General features: G+C 40.3%; 1 protein-coding gene across 6 annotated transcripts in view; it reads right to left on the bottom strand.

Moving 5' to 3' along the window:
* Positions 1–19,068, bottom strand: part of LOC136879064 (gastrula zinc finger protein XlCGF49.1) — a 253,540-nt gene that overhangs the window by 158,668 nt on the left and 75,804 nt on the right. For all 6 annotated transcript variants that reach the window (XM_067152811.2, XM_067152810.2, XM_068228942.1 and 3 more), the window contains exon 3: positions 15,413–15,565. In XM_067152811.2, the coding sequence (XP_067008912.1) occupies positions 15,413–15,565 (153 nt within the window). The remainder of the gene's footprint in view (positions 1–15,412; positions 15,566–19,068) is intronic.

Below are 19,068 nucleotides of genomic sequence, written 5' to 3'. Positions count from 1 at the left end.
TTAACTTTGTATATACTATATGACGGCTTCCCCATAATCACACATTAAATTCAATACCCCTTCTAATAACAATTAAGAACACTGTCACAACTTCAAACAATACAGGAGTAGTATGGAATTATTATAACACTTGCCTCAAACCCGAATGTTGCTATATACGAGGCTACAAGGCTAAAAATTACACATCTCTATTCCCTCACATGAAGTATGTGAGAAGATAGATGATCGGTCTCTGATAAGCCTTCCGAAAATAGTATGAACTCATGCTCCACACGTGTGAATCAGTTATGCGCTTCGATGCCATGCGTAGATTAATATATTGCATCATGCGCCCGCGCGATTATAAGAAGCATAATGCTATTTATCAAGCAATAAATTAAAATTTGCCAGAACTGTCTCCAAAGGGCTACTAAAATCACTAGTCTCTATCTTTTAATTCTGTCACTAATATTACTAAAAACGACTCCAAAATTCTAGCAACTAATCTCGAGAATCGACTAGACTGATGCGAATGAACACGAACATAGCATAGCACGCGAGAACGAGAGATTGACGATCGATATTCGCGTCACGATATACAGGTTTCAATAAACATCGCACATTCGCGCGCATTTCTCGTATTAACAAACGTCGATATTTCATTTGAAAGCGGCCAATGAGCGAAGGACTTCCGGCCACTCGCGTATAAAGCTGAAAAGGCGGGATTTGAAATCAAATGTTTGGAGTTCACAAAAAAATAAGCTAAAATCGGGAGAAATAGTAGAATAATCGGGAGGCGGGAGAAACTGTCGAAAATCGGGAGTCTCCCGCCTAAATCGGGAAAGTTGGCAGGTATGAAGTTGTATAAGGTATCTCTGTGCGAATTTTCTGCTTATTTCTGCCTTTCTTTTATGTCTTTTCTTCTCCCTTTGAGAAATTGCGGTTTTCTTTTAAAGCGATCTGTTTTGCCATTGTTGCGTTTCTCATTGGGATTGGTTCACTCTCTGTGAAGTGAATGTTAATTGTTGTTGTTGCTATGGAGCCGGATTTGAGGGTTGTTGACAAAAGGTTTTATGCTCCTGTGGGATGCTGTAATGTTGAAAGCTAATATTTGTCCTTAATTTTTGGCTCGCTTATCTTTGGTTATTGATTTATCTCTTGGTATCCCCGTTTACCCGCGTGATATGATTTTCCTGATTTATTCTCAATTTAATTTCGGGTTTTTCCTTGTTTTCCTCTATTTGGGTGTGGGTACAATGAACTTTGTACCACCTCCTCGCTTAGTACCTCAAAGAATTTCTGTATTCGCTTAGTACCTCAAAGAATTTCTGTATTCGCTTAGTGTATTTTCTAAGAGAAGAAAAGTTAACTTAACAAATTTATTTCATGCAAATTAACTAAGTTAATGGTGCGAAAATAATTAATCTAAACCAAAAGACTTTAAAAGGTATCATGATTTATTGGTAATTTATAAATAAGAAGGTAGGTTAGGCTAGTACTGAAATTTTATATTGGGTCCCAATAAGTTAGGCCGGTTCGAACCGTAGGTTAGTTGTGTTTTGGTATTATTTCTCTTTGAATATTTTTCTTATTCCTGTTGATGTTCTGAGTCCAGAGTTATCTTAATATTACTTCTTTCTCTGATTAAATATATTTATTTACTTCAAAAGAACCTGGACGTGTTATTATTGTAGTATTTGAAACCATACAGTGATAGTTATTTTCATTCTTTCCATGGCCTCTGGTCGCTTGTCTTATTCGTGGTAAGTACCTTTTGTGATGGTTTACTTTTGGATAATTTTGCTTCCACTTGTTTGGTTTTTTTTTTTTTTTATCCCGTATTTCTTGTCTTGTTGCTACCTGTGCGGACACTGTGGGGATGGGTGTTTGTGCGGGTCAGTCAGTGGTAGCTCCAGAGCGTGGTTGTCATTTGTTTTCACTTCGCTCTGGGCGGTATGCGAGCTGTTCCTTCAGAATTGCTCGCCTGTTTGTTGACCCTTGTGTTATTGTGTTTCGTCAGCTTGTAGCTGACCCTCTTGGCATCCCCTTAACGTTGTCACTGTATGGTTTTAAAAGGTGTGTCTGGGTAATGAAAGGCATGTTAAGATATCTATTAAAAAATGTAAAGGAAATGCATTCATCTTGTTTAACTGTACAAAAATTTGTTTCATGTTAATATCTTCGGGGTGTTTTGTCCGGTTCCCTGTTGAGCTGTGTGCTACCTTCTTGGATTGTGTACGTGATGTTGGTATTGCCCTACCAGCTGCTGTTCGTGTGTTTCCCGCCTGCCTGCCTTACTGCTTTCAGGTGCCTTGTATCATTCCCTTCTTTGTTTCTTCGTAAATTGGTGAGTTTGAAGTTTATCAATTACTCTAAATTCTGAATTTATCATCATTTAACTTAAAAAATTGTGAAATGACCGACACTTGAGCACGAATCGATTGGCTTTGGGCTACGAGTGTACCACAGTTTGCCGTGTACTCTGTGATTTTCTTGGTGGTTATTTGTTCAGTATTTTCATGGTCTACCTGCGAAAATGATTTAATCTGTGGTTATGGAATTAATTGCGTTTAAGTGAGTTATTGGTTCTGCTCGGATATGTTGCGTGTGACGTTATTTGTTTTACTGGATTATGATCGTTGACCTGTACTCTGGGAACTTATTACATTATCTGTCCTGACGTTTTATATTGTTTCCCAGGTTTGTTGTTATTCTTATTATTTTACCTGACATGATGCTTCGACTGTGCTAAAATCATTCTGCGAGAAACTATCGTTGTTGATTTTACCTACTGCGTTGCTAACAGCGTGTGAACCTTGCATGTACTTAATCTATTGGCATGTCTACCTTGTGCCTGGTCAGTATGGGTGTGATTTACTGCTGAACTGTTTTGGCATTTCATCGTATCCTCCCATCGTTAGTGTCTATGAACCCGTTTAAAACCTTTCCTGGTTTATGTGGTTGGCATGTATGTGTTACTCATATTTGCTCTGTGCGATTGAAATTATGCCTTGCTACCTATTTTGGCCTAAATGGGATTGTGTGCATGCCTGTACCTGTTTCTTTCGAGTACTTAATTCTTGATGATTGTTAAACTTTGAAATTAATCCTGCCTGTGATGTTTCTTTACATTGGGCCGGTTGTTACCTCGAAAATCTTTACCTTTACTTTGTCTGGTAAATGTTTCCTAACCTTGTTTGGTTACCATTAGTCCCGTGGGGAACTTGTCTTTAAAGTGTAGAGCCTTATATCTACTTGGAAGTCATCATTTATGTTTTATACAACCAGTCGGTGGTGATGTGTTTCCATTGTTTCCTGTGCAATTGCTGATCAGAGCTAGCTGCGAGACTTGGCTGTGCTTTTTGCATGAGTGGTTTCCATTTTTACCTTGTCTTGCTGTTGGTGTCCGTTTGGTGTGTCGTTAGGTGGTGGACGGAGGCATGTTACTTTATGTCATCTGTTATTGGGTAGTTATGGGCTATAGTTGAACTCTGTTAATCGGTGATTGGGTTGGTGACTTGTTGGCCACGTGCCTGGACATTTTAGTGTCTTTGCTTGTTTACCCTTTTCCAAACTATTGATTGCATGTGGTTCTCTGTTTCATTGTGTTCTGTACCCTATTATCGGTTGTATTTGTTACCTGGTTGGAAGTATTTGTACAGTGCGGCCTGCCTCAAGTGTTCCTGCTGGTGAATTGTCTATGGTGGAATTATTAAACTAGCTCATTCTGTCTGAAATTTGTGACCTTGTCGTCATCCTGATGTAAATTTTGATCATATATGGAGGTTCTTGTATTTGGTAGTTCTCGGCATATCTGACATTGGTACCATGTTGAAGTTATCATGTGTCCAGGTATACTTCTTCTGCAAAATTCATTTAACCTATCCTTATTTGCCTAGTTCCATTTCGAGTTGTGAGTTCTGTGAAACCCTTTACCTTATCTACTTATTGTTTTGGAGTTGAGTGATGCAGTAGGGTCATAACACCTGAGGACTGAGTTCCTTTTAACCTGTAATGGTTTGGTCGTGATCCTGTGTTTGGAGGAAAGTGTACGGTACCGTAAGTTTGATTTTGGGATTTGCATATTGATTACTGAGCATGTTGTTGAGGATGGTGTATTCCTTTAATCCCTTTAAGGGCTAACACGTGGCTTGGAGTAGTCATTATGGTTTTACTATTATTATTGTAGTGTGTGTAATTGTGGTTATGGCATGTCAGGTATGGGCGATGTGTTGCCTTGATGTTTTACCTTGTGCCTCTGTAGATTTGGGAATAACCCGTCACATGGATTTATTTCTCGTTTGGAACTATCTTGCCTTGTTGTAACTTGCTGGTTTCGTGTTTCCTGGTTCCTTCATTTCCTGTCTCCATGCATTTCTGGTTGATCTGATGTCATCGTATCTGTTTTTGGTTCTTCTGTAATGCTCATTTTAAATTTTATCTGCCACTCTATGGTGTTCTTCTCTCAGTGGTTCTTTGGTGTCTGTTGACATTGGTGGTGGACCATCTTACCGTGCTTTGAGTTTGCTACTCTGGTATGGGACGGATTAGGATTCTCTTAGTCGGTACTGGAATCTTCCTGCTAATAGATTATGGGGTCTATTAGTTGAGAACTGCCTTCTTCATGCTTCTGTGAGCATTTTCCATGGACTTGCCTCGTATGCCGCCACTTATGTTTTATTTGCCTGCTCCCCTGGGAGATAGGGGGAGGCACCTGTTGGCTGTAGAGCGACAGTGTGATCGGAAAGTCACGTATTTATAGACCAGGTAATGCTGAGACCCTATTGGGTATCCGGTAGTGTACGCTGTGTTGGTCAGTGCTCGTTATTTTCCTTTTGGGGTCTTCTGATCTGAGGTTTTAAATTTCCTTTTAATTTGATTGGGTGTCCCTTTGTGGAATGAATTGTGATTGTGTTTCCATGCAGTAGGTTAGTTACCTGATTCCAGATTTTGTTCCCTCCTGAGTTTCTCCTGTCCCTATTTCTGTCCCGTTGCTTCCATGGAGCTAATTATGGTCCTGTGTTGTACTTAATTTTGATCTGTAAGTTTTGGTAGCTTGGTGTTTGTTGGTTGGTCTGTTGTTGATGACAAACTGAAACGCGTACCCTCCATCTAAATGATCTTTAGAGGTCTCCAACCGATCCTGCCTACCCTTCCCTTGCTACGAATTTGTTTACCTTTTTAGCCTTGGATTTTTCAATATTTTTGTTCTATTTTCGCTTACCTGAAACGTTGCTAATTGACTGTGTATTGGTTCCTTCTCCTTGTTCTTGTTCATCTTGGTTATGCATGGTGTATATGGAATGTTGAACCTCATTTGTTGGATATTCATTTGCATCTTTTCTGGTGTATTTGTGAAATTTGGAATTTTGCGAGCTCGCTGTGTTGAAGGTCAGCCTCTGTTCTGTTCTACTTGTTGGAGTTAGTTCTGGTTACCTTGGTTCTGCTTGTGTTATGCATTATTTGGGGTATTTTTGTGATATACTCGGGCCCTAGTTCAATCGAGCGCAAGTTAAAAATTTAAATTAAAGCTAATACTTGGATCTTGGGTATCATGTAGTACTGCATACACCAATTTATGATCCTTTCTTGTTCCCTGTTCCTTGCTCCCTTGCGTTCCTTTCTTTTCGGGTGGTAATCTTCGTTTATCTTGATATTGAAACAAGAAGATTGCATTTCTTAGTAGGTAAATGGGAACTCGATATATAAAACTGATATTAAGATTGAGAATATCTCTATTACTATCTCAAGGTTTAAAATTGATGTTTGGGAATTTTCCATTCGTTAACTGAAACATGTTCTGGTACAGAGGTGATATAATTATGGTAACAGAAAATACCCAAGAACTTGCAAATTAATTTTCTTTTGAAGAAGATTATTCCGGGAGTTCATCGTAATCATGATGCATTTATCTACTGTATGTGAACTATGAATCAACATTTTGGTTATGTGGCTGGTGTAGTACAACAGACTTATTATTCTTGTGATTTCTGAACTAAGCAAGCATCGGGTTTAAAGGTACTAACTACAATTGGAAGGCATATACATTGGTATGTTGGAGTTCCTGAGGCATAATGCAATCATGTTAAGGGAGTGCATGGAAGTGAACTTATCTCGGTGTGTCGTTTACTCATATGGACTCCTTCACCAAAATTTAGTATACTTCTGGACCACCGCAGTATGTGTAACATAAAGTACGAGTGTACGTGTGGTTTCTGGGCGGGAGGCTGAGACAGTATTAATACACTGTCTCCTTGTTTGACATTTTCGAGTTGGAGTCTATCTCCGTGGAAATTATTTCACTTTATCTCCCTGCGAGATATGGACTTAATCCTCATAGTAACTTAAATTAATGAACTGCTTCCTTCTCCTACGACTGTGGGTGAGTTACTATTTATTTGAAACTTGATTATACGCAACTACTCGAAGTTACATCGGGTCTGTAAACTCTGTTGGTTAATATGCCCTACCGGGAGTCGTTTAATTTCCGTGGTCTGTAACCTACTGCGCAACCTCTGGCGCATCCCGATCCTGGAGTAACGAAAGCCAACTTCCGCTTACCGTTGTAAGAGGAAGAGAGAGGGGGTCTGCCGAGAACATGGAAGCCGAACAGACGTGCATGTATAGCTCTGCTATGATGTTCAACTTCAAGATGGTGCCTGGTTGATCCAGTGCATTTTCGGGGTCACATTCCCCGATTTATGAGTTCCTGTACTCTGGACGAACTTTTGGAGCATCGCAGATGTTGTATTTTCTACTAGTTTTATTTGTTTGAACTTCGGCCTAATGTAAGTACGGGGTCCTTCCTCTACGTCACCGCCAAGACTGTAAGTTATAACTTTTCCTCTAACTTCATCTACGATTTCGTCTAAGTGATTGTGCTAGTTGGGTTGTGATACATGGAATGCCTCTACTGGAATTACCAATCGAAATTTACCTGAACTTGAATTTAATAATAATAATAATAACTTTTTCGGCGGTGTGCTGTGATTAGAAATCAGTTCCCATGCTTTGTATCGTTTTCCAAACTAGGAACTGTTCAAAATTGGAAACCTTAAAAATGTGTTACTAATATTGTAAAATTTATTCTGGTCACCTTTCCGTTATTTCATTTTCAAAAAGGTGATGTCTTAAACCCTTGTTAGAGGGCCTACTCTTGGGTAACGAAAGATGCTAAGCGAGGAAGTTGTATAAGGTATCTCTGTGCGAATTTTCTGCTTATTTCTGCCTTTCTTTTATGTCTTTTCTTCTCCCTTTGAGAAATTGCGGTTTTCTTTTAAAGCGGTCTGTTTTGCCATTGTTGCGTTTCTCATTGGGATTGGTTCACTCTCTGTGAAGTGAATGTTAATTGTTGTTGTTGCTATGGAGCCGGATTTGAGGGTTGTTGACAAAAGGTTTTATGCTCCTGTGGGATGCTGTAATGTTGAAAGCTAATATTTGTCCTTAATTTTTGGCTCGCTTATCTTTGGTTATTGATTTATCTCTTGGTATCCCCGTTTACCCGCGTGATATGATTTTCCTGATTTATTCTCAATTTAATTTCGGGTTTTTCCTTGTTTTCCTCTATTTGGGTGTGGGTACAATGAACTTTGTACCACCTCCTCGCTTAGTACCTCAAAGAATTTCTGTATTCGCTTAGTACCTCAAAGAATTTCTGTATTCGCTTAGTGTATTTTCTAAGAGAAGAAAAGTTAACTTAACAAATTTATTTCATGCAAATTAACTAAGTTAATGGTGCGAAAATAATTAATCTAAACCAAAAGACTTTAAAAGGTATCATGATTTATTGGTAATTTATAAATAAGAAGGTAGGTTAGGCTAGTACTGAAATTTTATATTGGGTCCCAATAAGTTAGGCCGGTTCGAACCGTAGGTTAGTTGTGTTTTGGTATTATTTCTCTTTGAATATTTTTCTTATTCCTGTTGATGTTCTGAGTCCAGAGTTATCTTAATATTACTTCTTTCTCTGATTAAATATATTTATTTACTTCAAAAGAACCTGGACGTGTTATTATTGTAGTATTTGAAACCATACAGTGATAGTTATTTTCATTCTTTCCATGGCCTCTGGTCGCTTGTCTTATTCGTGGTAAGTACCTTTTGTGATGGTTTACTTTTGGATAATTTTGCTTCCACTTGTTTGTTTTTTTTTTTTTTTTTTTTTTTTATCCCATATTTCTTGTCTTGTTGCTACCTGTGCGGACACTGTGGGGATGGGTGTTTGTGCGGGTCAGAATGTCCTGCTGTGAGGCTTTGAGGAGGGGTGGGGAAGGAGGAGGAGAGTAGCATCGAGGGACTGGTGGTCACACAGGAAAAGGTTTCTGCCTGGGGTTATTGTTTTAAGTTCTAATGAGGAGAGTATGAAGTCCAGGGTGTTGGGTCCACGGGTTGGGTACATATTAAACTGTTTTAGTCCGAGGCCATTAATAAAACTGTCTATAAAGTATGTGTCACAGTTGTTAGCTGACAGTCCGGTAGTTGGAGAAGACCACTTTATAGACAAGTTCAAGTCGCCCATTAAAATTACTTCACCATGAGGGAGAGCTGCAATGCCTGAGTCCAGGCACTGTTCAAGGTCACTCAATGGGCTATTTGGTGGTCTGTAGTAACATCCCACAAGTACAGGGCGTCGAGGAAAGAGTAGCTCCACCCACACTAGCTCACAATTCCGTTCGAGATCTGTCCTTCGTTTACATGGTAAAGCACTGTTCACTGCTAGCAACACCCCACCACCTAGAGTAGCGCGATCACGACGGAATATGCTGTAATTAGCACTGAGTGGTAGTTCACTGTCACTAGCCCAAGAGAGCCATGTTTCCGTAAGTCCAATCACGTCAACTTCTCTTAAGTCTGGCAGGGATAGTTCACAATCAGATAACTTATTGTTTAGGCTTTGCACATTCTGACAATAGATGTTTATGTCTGTTTTCATTTCACAAGTGGTGGGACCGGGGTTTAAGTTGACATCTCCAGCCAGAAGTAGGAGGCAAAGCAAGCCCCTAATCGCTGAGCGACCAGGCTTAGGCTTGTCCGGCTCCGAGCTAGTAGGGAGGCGCCTATAAGTCTGGAAAATGGCGCATCCAGTCAGAGAAAACGCCGGAATGTAGTAGTTTCTCTCTGCTAGTAGCCATTCAAAAGGAGAACTCACTTTTTCACTTGCACACACCGATTCCTTAACTCGAATAGACCCGCGCAGAGAACCGTAAAGCGCAACAACTCTGATTATTACCACACAAACAACACAAACTGCAGCAGCACTAAGCTTGTGCGTGTCTCCTCCAGCCGCCAGAAATGAGGTCACCAGCTGTCCAGATTTTAACATATTGCTAACACATGTGACGCGAGAGCGTCATCCACGCCAAGAGTCGCGCTCAAAGATGACTCCACCCCCCAAGGGACGCTAATGAATTAATCAAAGGCGGGAAGCAAATTGCATAAAAACTGCCGATCGTAGGTCCAGCACGCCTTGCTCAAATGAAAGAGGAGATAGAGGGCTACAAGATGCACTATTTAAATGTCTTCAATTCTCGGTATGAAAGGAGCTCTTGTCCTTAATGAACCGTGAACGTTTACGCCCCAGGCTTCCCGCGGGGAAAATAATATAGGCCGGGCTGGCCATCACAGAAGACAGTTCTTTGCGGGTCATTGAGAAGGGACAGTGTGTCCCGTGGTGCTCCAGTTTTACAGTCCGAACCCATTGACCGCTTACTAAGAGTGTTATTGTGTCCGTCGCGGCCGTGAAGTACTGTACCAGTAAAAGAGCCCGACTCTCAGATTAAAGTTTAAAGTAGCATGAATATAGTTCTCAGGGCGAAAAACTGGATTAATTGTAGCTAGGGCTCGGTACACGAGGTAGGGTCCTATCTACAGAAAAACTTTGACTCTGATTGCACAAGAGTTTACTCAAATAAGTCATGAATTTGCACATCACCTCTAAGTAGAAATGGATTGTCTTCCTCGTATTCCAATAGTATGGCTCAGGTTCTCCAGCTCACCAAGCCAAGCAGGTTGAAGCACGTTCCAGAAGACTCCAGGGATTCCAGGGACTCCAGATACTCCAGACAGAGGCAGCTGGACTGTCTGGATTGACGGCAAGTAGAGATGTCTCGAACTCTGAGGCCCGGGTTGAACCCCGGTGATCCAGGCAATGTTGTAGATATTCATGTACAACCTCAGCCCAATGAGACTGAGAGGATTGATGTTCCCAAGGTCACTAGTAGCACTGAGTCCATGAACACCTTGGATGATCAACTTATATGCAGAGATCTTGATAATTGTACATCAAGACTTCCAACACTCCTAAAACGATATGGGTGGTATTAATAATTTTAGAGTTCATCACTAGGAAAATCCTCGTCCCTGAATAACTTTTGGCAACGAAAAATACAAGTCCCTTCTTGTGAAATTATAGTTAAACTCAAAGTTCATTACAGGCGAAGGTGAAAGTCTTTGCCTAAACTCGAATGGAAAACACAAGTCCATTCACTTGGAAGTTTGAATATATTTAAAGTTAATCACTGGTGAAATTCATAAAGTCTTTGAGTGACCACTGACGGAAACACAAGTCCTTCCACATAAGTAAATTCACTGACGAAATTTATAAGTCTTTTAAACCAACACTGGCAAATGTACAAGTCTTTGAGTAAATGTAAGTGAAATCCTAACTTCGTTTAAAGCCGTGGGAAAGTTGAAGTTCATCACTAGCAATGTTAATCAATCACCGTCTATTAGGATGAGTTCCTCAACAGTCGCAAATATTCCACGTAAATAATACAAGTCCATTTCACGAACACTTAGAAAAATTCCAATCTCGAATACTCGTAAATAATACAAGTCCATTCAATGATCACGTAGAAAAGTTCTGGTCTCGAACCCATGTAAATAATACAAGTCCATTTAGTGAACACTTAGAAGAATTCGGGTCTCGAACCCATGTAAATAATACAAGTCCATTTCACGAACACTTAGAAAAATTCCAGCTTCGAAGACACGTAAATAATACAAGTCCAAACACTTAGAAAAGTTTCAGTCTCGAAGGCACGTAAATAATACAAGTCCATTCAATTAACACCTCTAAGTTCAATTACGAAGACTTAGAAAATTTTCTACAACACTCGTAGTCTTACGAGTCCACTTTACAGTACTTGGAAGAATCGCCTTCCCACACTTGTAGCATGACAGAGTTCCACGATGATAGTAGCAGCAAGAGTGTGCCCGCTGACTACTCAGCTGAGACTGTGTGAATAGGCTACAGTAGGTCCTCCTTTTATTCGATTCGGGACGTCTACATCATAATACGGTTTGACTGAATATCTCTCGAATCCCTCGATGGATTTGCTTGAAACTCGAGCATTGGGACGTTTAGGTGATCCCAAACAAGATGACATATCGCTCGACTCGCTAGCATCATTATTATAGAAATTTCAAAATTTTCTCCATCGAACTCTCTAGAACAAGTGACGTGGAATCCAGAAAATACCAGTCAAGGCTGGTAACACGTGTTGAGACGAGCGGGCGGTCTAGCTAGCCCTTGTGGCTACGTCACAGCTCACAGTCGTCATACACTCGCTAGCTGGTCCTCGCTGCTGGTAAACAAACCAGGCGCTCTCGGAACATTACGCGTGGTAAATAAACGTAACTTATGCTCAAAAAATACTTATGTACAGGTCGTAACCGGTACAGTACAAAGCCTATGTGAAGTGTAAACGGGAGGCCAAACGAGCCTAGGTGAATTGTCTCTGTGGCGCGTGTCAAACTAGTTAATCCGCGAGCATAATTTACAAACGAGTAGCGGAAGTCGGCTGGGACAATGCCGGCTTAAATGAGTCAGTGATATTAATAAATTGGTATCACCCAAAGTATTACTCTGAATCAAGGTGCTCGAGTCTCGTGAGCCACCCGATCCCTGCTGTGAACGCGCCCGCCGTGATTTGAAAGACCTGCTTATTCGTGGTGTAAACTCTGGAAATAGAGGCCGTGTGACGAGTGGTGAAGTGTTACCCATTTTGGATTACTGTAAGATTTCAGCTGTGAACGAGTTCCCCAGGATGTCGGACTTGTATGGACCAGGGATGAAGGACTGCACGCCCGCCTCCAGCCCCGGGGTCATGCAGCACTAAACTCCACCATGGGTCTCCCGTGGAAGGAAAAACAACGGCCACCAAACAGATGAGTGATGTCCAAATCTAATTTCTTAAGCATGATAATGTAACCGGGTATAGGATTAGCTTTCTTTTGTAAATATCAAAATGTTGTAAGATAATGCATGTCCTAATATGGAAATTTTATTGATCTTTATAATGTTGAAGTAAATTCAAGGGAGCTGAATACCCGGACGACCCATTTTTTTTTTCTTAATGATTAGCTTATCGTGAGGGTTATATTTTTAGTAATATGTAGAATGTCCTAGCAAATATGGGAACAAGGTTAGGAGAATATTTGAGTTCCCCTTAGGGGTGGCTGGAACAATAATGCTGGCGAGCAGGGAAAACCATGTCAAAATGTTGTTAGTTACTGTCCCATGTGGCTATCGTATATGCTGGGGAAACTCATGGGTCAGTCAGACAATGCATGCCTAGCTTACACATATAATCAGTGCATGTACAGCAAGAGAGAAGAAATCCCAGCCGGGAGAGGTATATGCTGTGTTATGTAGGTAGTTGTGAGGTACCATGGACGAGTCTCCCTTGATTTTTGATTAATTGGCCAGAATTGTCTGGAGTATATTTATTTAATCTATAGCCGGGGTGAGAGACAGAGGCAGGAGTCTCTAATCTTTGGTCAAAAGATTTAAATATATATATATTTCCTGTGCGAGGAGCGAGGAGTATGGGAAAGGTTGACTGAGGAGTCATGAGAGCCCTATGCCCAAGGAAAGAAGATACGCGATATGAGACGTAATGAGAGGGCCGAATGCCCGAGGAATTTACGATGAGATGAGTTAGAAGTGATCGTGCCCACAGTCGGCGTTCAGCGGTAATAATGAGAAGGGAGAGAATAAAAGTGTATTTCTTGGGAACTCAGCGGTAAGATGATATAAACAAATGAAATGGGCCAGGGATATGTGCCCCGGCTGGCCATTGTAATTGAGAGGGGTCAAGAATCTGCCGTGGCTAATGAATGAGTGATGGATGTAGTAGCGAATGACCTTCCCTTCTTTTGTTTTGTGAGTGTTTGCTCCTCGCCCTTCACGACAGAGCTGGTCCCGCTGTGCTATTATAGTTAAGGTTTGAGGCTATGGGCCTTCCCCGTAAATTACTGTTGTTTAAATGGTTCAACTAAAACACTGCCGTCAATGATAATATCACGGTGATGTAGAAGGTAATTAATAAATGAGTAGGGATCTCCCCCAAATATCCGGTAATATGAGACTGTAGCTAGTCCAGGGATTTTCAGGAATCCACAGTACCTCTCGGTCGGGAGTCGGCCAGTTCGACCCTGGATCAGGATGGCCCCCTCGAGCGAGCTGCCCCAAGCTTGCGCCTTGGGCCAGAGACAGTGATAACCATGCTGCTTCCTTCTAGGAATGGCTCTCCTTTATGCATGAAGTGTATATATATATATATCTGTGTATGTTTAGTAATTAATGTGCATATATTTTTGAGTTCAAACAGAACCTTTGTACAACGTTGTGTGGTCTTGGTGATAGATGAGGAAGTCCGGGGTTTAGCTAAATGGTATGTGTGTTTGTCTGTGTATTATGCAAATGTTTCTTTTAATATGGTAATTATGTAGCGTAGGCCCCGGTTATTTTCGTGCTAAGAACAGGAAGTAATATGTGAGTAGGGACATCAGATCATCTCTCGGTGTGATCGACAGAATAATATAAAAATGTCATGAACGGTATGAACTTATGAGGAAAGATGAACGATAGCAATCGCAAAACCTCAATTACACCGTTATTCAGACGACGCTCATGGGCGATTCATATTTTAAAGTGATCATTATTTTCTTTTCCTCCCATATGCGGAGAGTTCATTGTATAGAGTTCTATCAATTTCTTTAATATGTCATATTTGAATAAATTAGTATTCGTAACCCCTATTTTATGATTCTTGTCACTTGTAGCAGTGCTAAGCAGTATCCAGTAGGCATTTGAACCCAGAGATCCTACTTTCATATTATCTACATAAGGCTCCATCTTAAGTATTTGTTTCTTTTTTTTTTCTCTCTTTCGAACGTACCACTCCCCAAGTGCTCATGCTGCCGGGCCAGCACAGTAAGTAGGAAGGGAAGCGGTTCGAAGCTCGTTAAGCAATTCGACCCGCTCTTCAATCCAATCTCATCCATAGGTGTTTACCCCGTTACGTGGAGGCATTCTTATGCATATGTCATCCATTCGAGGCCCGGAAGGGTGTAGTACATGCCGATGGCTTAACCACAAGATGCAATGCATCCATCTTCTCAGCAAGGTACAGTTCGGGCTGGTGGTGACGGTAACCTCTTATCGGAACTAATGACAGAGGATGAAATGAGAGCCATGGTACATCTATAAACATCCTTCACTGGTGAACATTTCGTCTAGTCCATTTGACAACATGCTGGCAGATCAGGTTCACCCCTGCATCGCCTCCAGCACCCAAAAGGCAACCTGTACATACGGCAGCCCATCACTTGTGAAATGACTGGTTCAAGGAGCACTACACAGATGAGAAGATGCTTGTAAGGAATGACATAACTAAAATTAAAATTGTTGAAGTGTTAGTCAATAAATTACAAAAAAGGTATCCCAAAAAGTCAAATTTGTTATAATAATGAGAAGATGCTTGACTGGTTGCCAAGGAGCCCTGATCCCAATTCCAATGAGCATATCTGGAATGCTATTAAGGGGGATATGCGTGCCCTGGAGTCCACTCCGATCAATCTTCATGGATTATCAGACTGTGTAGCGATCAATGATCAGGATGGCTCCCCAATGCTTTTGATGTATAAGAAGGAATAACATTGTGCATGGCCGCTGTCATCAGGGTGAAAGGGTGCACTACAAGCTACTAGCCAGGCATCTTTAATTCAATTGCTCACGAATGTATATTGATCCTGTCTACCTTACCTGTGAACAACTTAAAAGTTGTCAATGTTAGTACAATGAGAACAGCAACAGTCAACCGCAGGAAGTGAGAAAGTGAAGCTTTTTAAACAGAGTATTTCTTTGCTGGTGAACAACAATTACAATGATTCAGTTCATTGAGATATGATGTTGCTTGTAGTGGAAATGAATGCAGAAAGTGAAAGCAACAGCAAGGTGCTCACATGAGAGCTGCCTGTGCATTACAGTGGAAAGCTTCAGCAAAACCAAAGTTGTGTGTGTATAAGTCAAAACTATCAACAACTGCAAACATATTTTATGTTCCAAACAACAGCCTCCTGCACCAGTGAGTGATTGCTCCCATGCTACCCATAAAGTGCCAGAATATATTTATAAAAAAGTAGATACCTCATCAGAACAAGGTTCTTTGTCCATTTTTATATCAACCTCCTCCATGTCAATTTTTACATCAACCTCCTCCAAACTCAGATCAGCATCTATAGCACGTGGATCTTCCTTTATCTTCACTTGGCAGTCGGAAGTTGGGAAGGTATTTTGCCCCTATAAATAAGAAAGAATGAAAAAGATATCAGAATGTTATGTGTTCATAGCAGCTCGAACCTATACCGTAACTTTACAAAGAATGTTCAGACGAACAACTCTTAACAGAATACTAATAACTAGTGACTTGTGCAACTAAACAAGGATCAAGAAAACATAACATGATACACAAAGCGATTTTGAGCTGCAGCACCTTTTGAAGAACATTGCTATTTTCATATAAATATATGTATTAGTGGACATGAAATAACACAATTTGTTGCACCTTTTCCCTTCTATTATATACTTCAGCACTTTCTCCTCCCACTTTTATCTGCATTTCTTAAAAGATTAGACAATCTTTTTTTTTCCTCTGCTTCAACAGATTTTCTCGGGTGAAACTTTTGATAAAATGAAATGCTTCATATGTGCCCTAGACTCAACGGATTCAAGCAGCCATCAAGCAGGCCCAACAATTTCTCGACAACAAAGACTTAGAGTTAGAACTTTTTGTAAAGCATGGCTACAAGTACTTGTCTGATGTGATTCAAAGTTTCGAAGAAGTTGATGGGTGTTAGGGAGAATCTTGATGGATTTGCTAAAGACGAATTCGAATTAAATTTGAAGAATAATCCAGATGTGGAAACTTGTGCAACTTTGACTGAACTCCCTTTATGAATGCTGCAGATGTCAAGCGGAGTTTCTCTCTCTACCAAGCTCAAAGTACCAGCGACAATGAAATGATGTATGCAATCCACCATAACAAGTTTATTACAACCCAGTAAATGGGAAACTATTTTTCAGACCTATGTAGAATCTCTTTGATAAGGAAAGTTGTTGTAAAATATTTTATTTGTAAACCTTTGTAAGGAATATTCACTGTATGATGTGGAGTGTTGTGGTAGAATATTTTATTCGTATTCCATTTAGCTTCCTCACCTGTATGGTGTAAAATATTTTGTAGTATGTTTTATTTGTATTCCCTTTATCTACTTAAGTAACTACTAGATTAAAATTTATTGTTCTATAATAGCTGGAACAGTCCAGAAAGGTTGTGACGCAGACTTTTAGAACAGGGTGTGTTGGCCCCTGTCGGTTGTGGATTCTAGAAATATGTCCTTACTAATTCTGGAAAATGGAAAGTTTGTGATTAGTGTCTGTATATGTTCGGGAATATTGTATAAACATCACGACTGGATAAAGAGTCGTGCTTGGTGAATGTGGGTGGTGATAGGCAAGCTCCTGTGCTCTGATTGGTCACTCAGTAATTGCACCAGGGCCAGACTTCCCTTTTTAAGTGAGCGAGGCAGGATTTCGTGGTCTTTGGTTCTCTTGTCAGTCCTGCCGTTTTGACGCACATCGGCGTATCCTCGCTCCTAGGATGGGCTGATTTGGGGTAAACACGGTTGATGTCAGTCCCGTTTTAATTTACATTTTATGTTCGCTGGTGTTATCACATAGGAGTTTGCCCTAGTCGCCACTCTATTTCGCAGATGTTTTAGAAAGCACGTTACCTTCATTCTAAATTGTATTTGTATCTTGTGTGCCTTCTTACCTTCAGAATTGTATTTTTGGTTAACTTCTTGGCCTAGTAGCAAGGCTCTTGTCAAACAACATCTAATCTTGTATTCTTAAATTATGTGACTGGATTGTGTGGATAAATTAATATGTTCGGAAGTTACCTTGTAATGTTGATTTCGGAAAATAATATTTTGAAAACAAGAGATCACCATTGATTTTTCTGGAAACCCGCAACCTTCGCATCTCTATGGCCTTTGGTGGGTTTCCCAGCCCCCGTTCCACGTTCCTTGTTTATAGTCATCAAGTTGCCCAACCTGATATTTGTTGGTGTGTATTCGGCACAGTTCATCTGATGTTTATTGCGTGTCCAGGGTTCAAAGTACCGTGTAATTTGATATATTTTCCTCCCTTTTAACTGTGTATCGTGTAACCGTTGAAAACCGGTTACAATTTTAAACCTTCATCACCACCTTTTTATATGTATTTCCCCCTTTTCTGACCATATGCTCCACCTTAAAATACTTTCCATATTAATAACCTAACACAGTGAAATCCTCTTAGGACCTTTGATTTAAACGGATTAGTATAATTCCACAGAAATGTATTTCATTGAAGAAATGTCCTTTCTTTGTATGTCTAAAAGGACTTTTCATCATAAAAGCATAAATGCTTATATGCAGATTGCAAATGCCAAGAAAGCTTGATGGCACAGCTCATAGTAGATGATTCTCTTGCATAGCAATGAACCTGTCATATAGCACATAACAGCCAGCTGCCACAATGTCCATAGCACATGATCTTGAAAATTACGACTTCCTGTTAAGAAATTGGCTTTCCTACAAGAACTATTTTTAGGATGATCTTTAATCGCACACATGAAAATAAGTGGTCATTCACAGAAATATCTTAGCCAATTTTCTCACATTTTCTGTTACCACAAAACAGCTTATCAAATTAAAACTACTGAACTAGTATGATAACGCACAATTCTAAAGATAATGATCTTTAGTTTTACAGGAGGCAGGATCGAATGAAACATGCCCAGAACCAATTTTTCACTTGAGTATATGAATATCAATGATTTAGATTACGTGGCAGTGGGGAAATAGCCAACAATATACAACCATTCTGCAGCAGGAGTTGGCTTGTATCATTTGGGTAAATGGACCATGAGTAAATTCAGCCGGAATTCCAAACTTGTGAAAACTTCTGTCAGGTATCAGGAGAAAACGCCCCAGTATGCTGTTGTCTAGTGCCATTATTTTTCACCCCAACCAGTGTCCTCAATCAATCAATCAATATTGATCTGCATTTAGGGCAGTCGCCCAGGTGGCAGATTCCCTATCTGTTGCTTTCCTAGCCTTTTCCTAAATGATTTCAAAGAAATTGGAAATTTATTGAACGTCTCCCTTAGTAAGTTATTCCAATCCCTAACTCCCCTTCCTATAAATGAGTATTTGCCCCAATTTGTCCTCTTGAATTCCAACTTTATCTTCATATTGTGATCTTTCATACTTTTATAAACGCCACTCACACTTATTCGTCTACTAATGTCATTCCACACCATCTCTCCGCTGACAGCTCGGAACATACCACTTAGTCAAGCAACTCTTCTTCTTTCTCTCAGTTCCTCCCAACCCAAACTTTGCAACATTTTTGTAACGCTACTCTTTTGTCGGAAATCACCCACAACAAATCAAGCTACTTTTCTTTGGATTTTTTTCCAGTTCTTGAATCAGGTAATCCTGGTGAGGGTCCCATACACTGGAACCATACTCTAGTTGGGGTCTTACCAGAGACTTATATGCCCTCTCTTTACATCCTTACTACAACCCCTAAACATCCTCATAACCATGTGCAGAGATCTGTAACCTATATTACAATCCCATTTATGTGATTACCCCAATGCAGATCTTTCCTTATATTAACACCTAGATACTTACAATGATCCCCAAAAGGAACTTTCACCCCATCAATGCAGTAATTAAAACTGAGAGGACTCT

Source organism: Anabrus simplex, chromosome 8 (assembly GCF_040414725.1).
Source record: "Anabrus simplex isolate iqAnaSimp1 chromosome 8, ASM4041472v1, whole genome shotgun sequence".
In the NCBI taxonomy this organism is placed as follows: Eukaryota; Metazoa; Arthropoda; class Insecta; order Orthoptera; family Tettigoniidae; genus Anabrus; species Anabrus simplex.
Note: the sequence above shows the minus strand (reverse complement) of the source record. Positions and strands in the feature narration are given on the sequence as shown.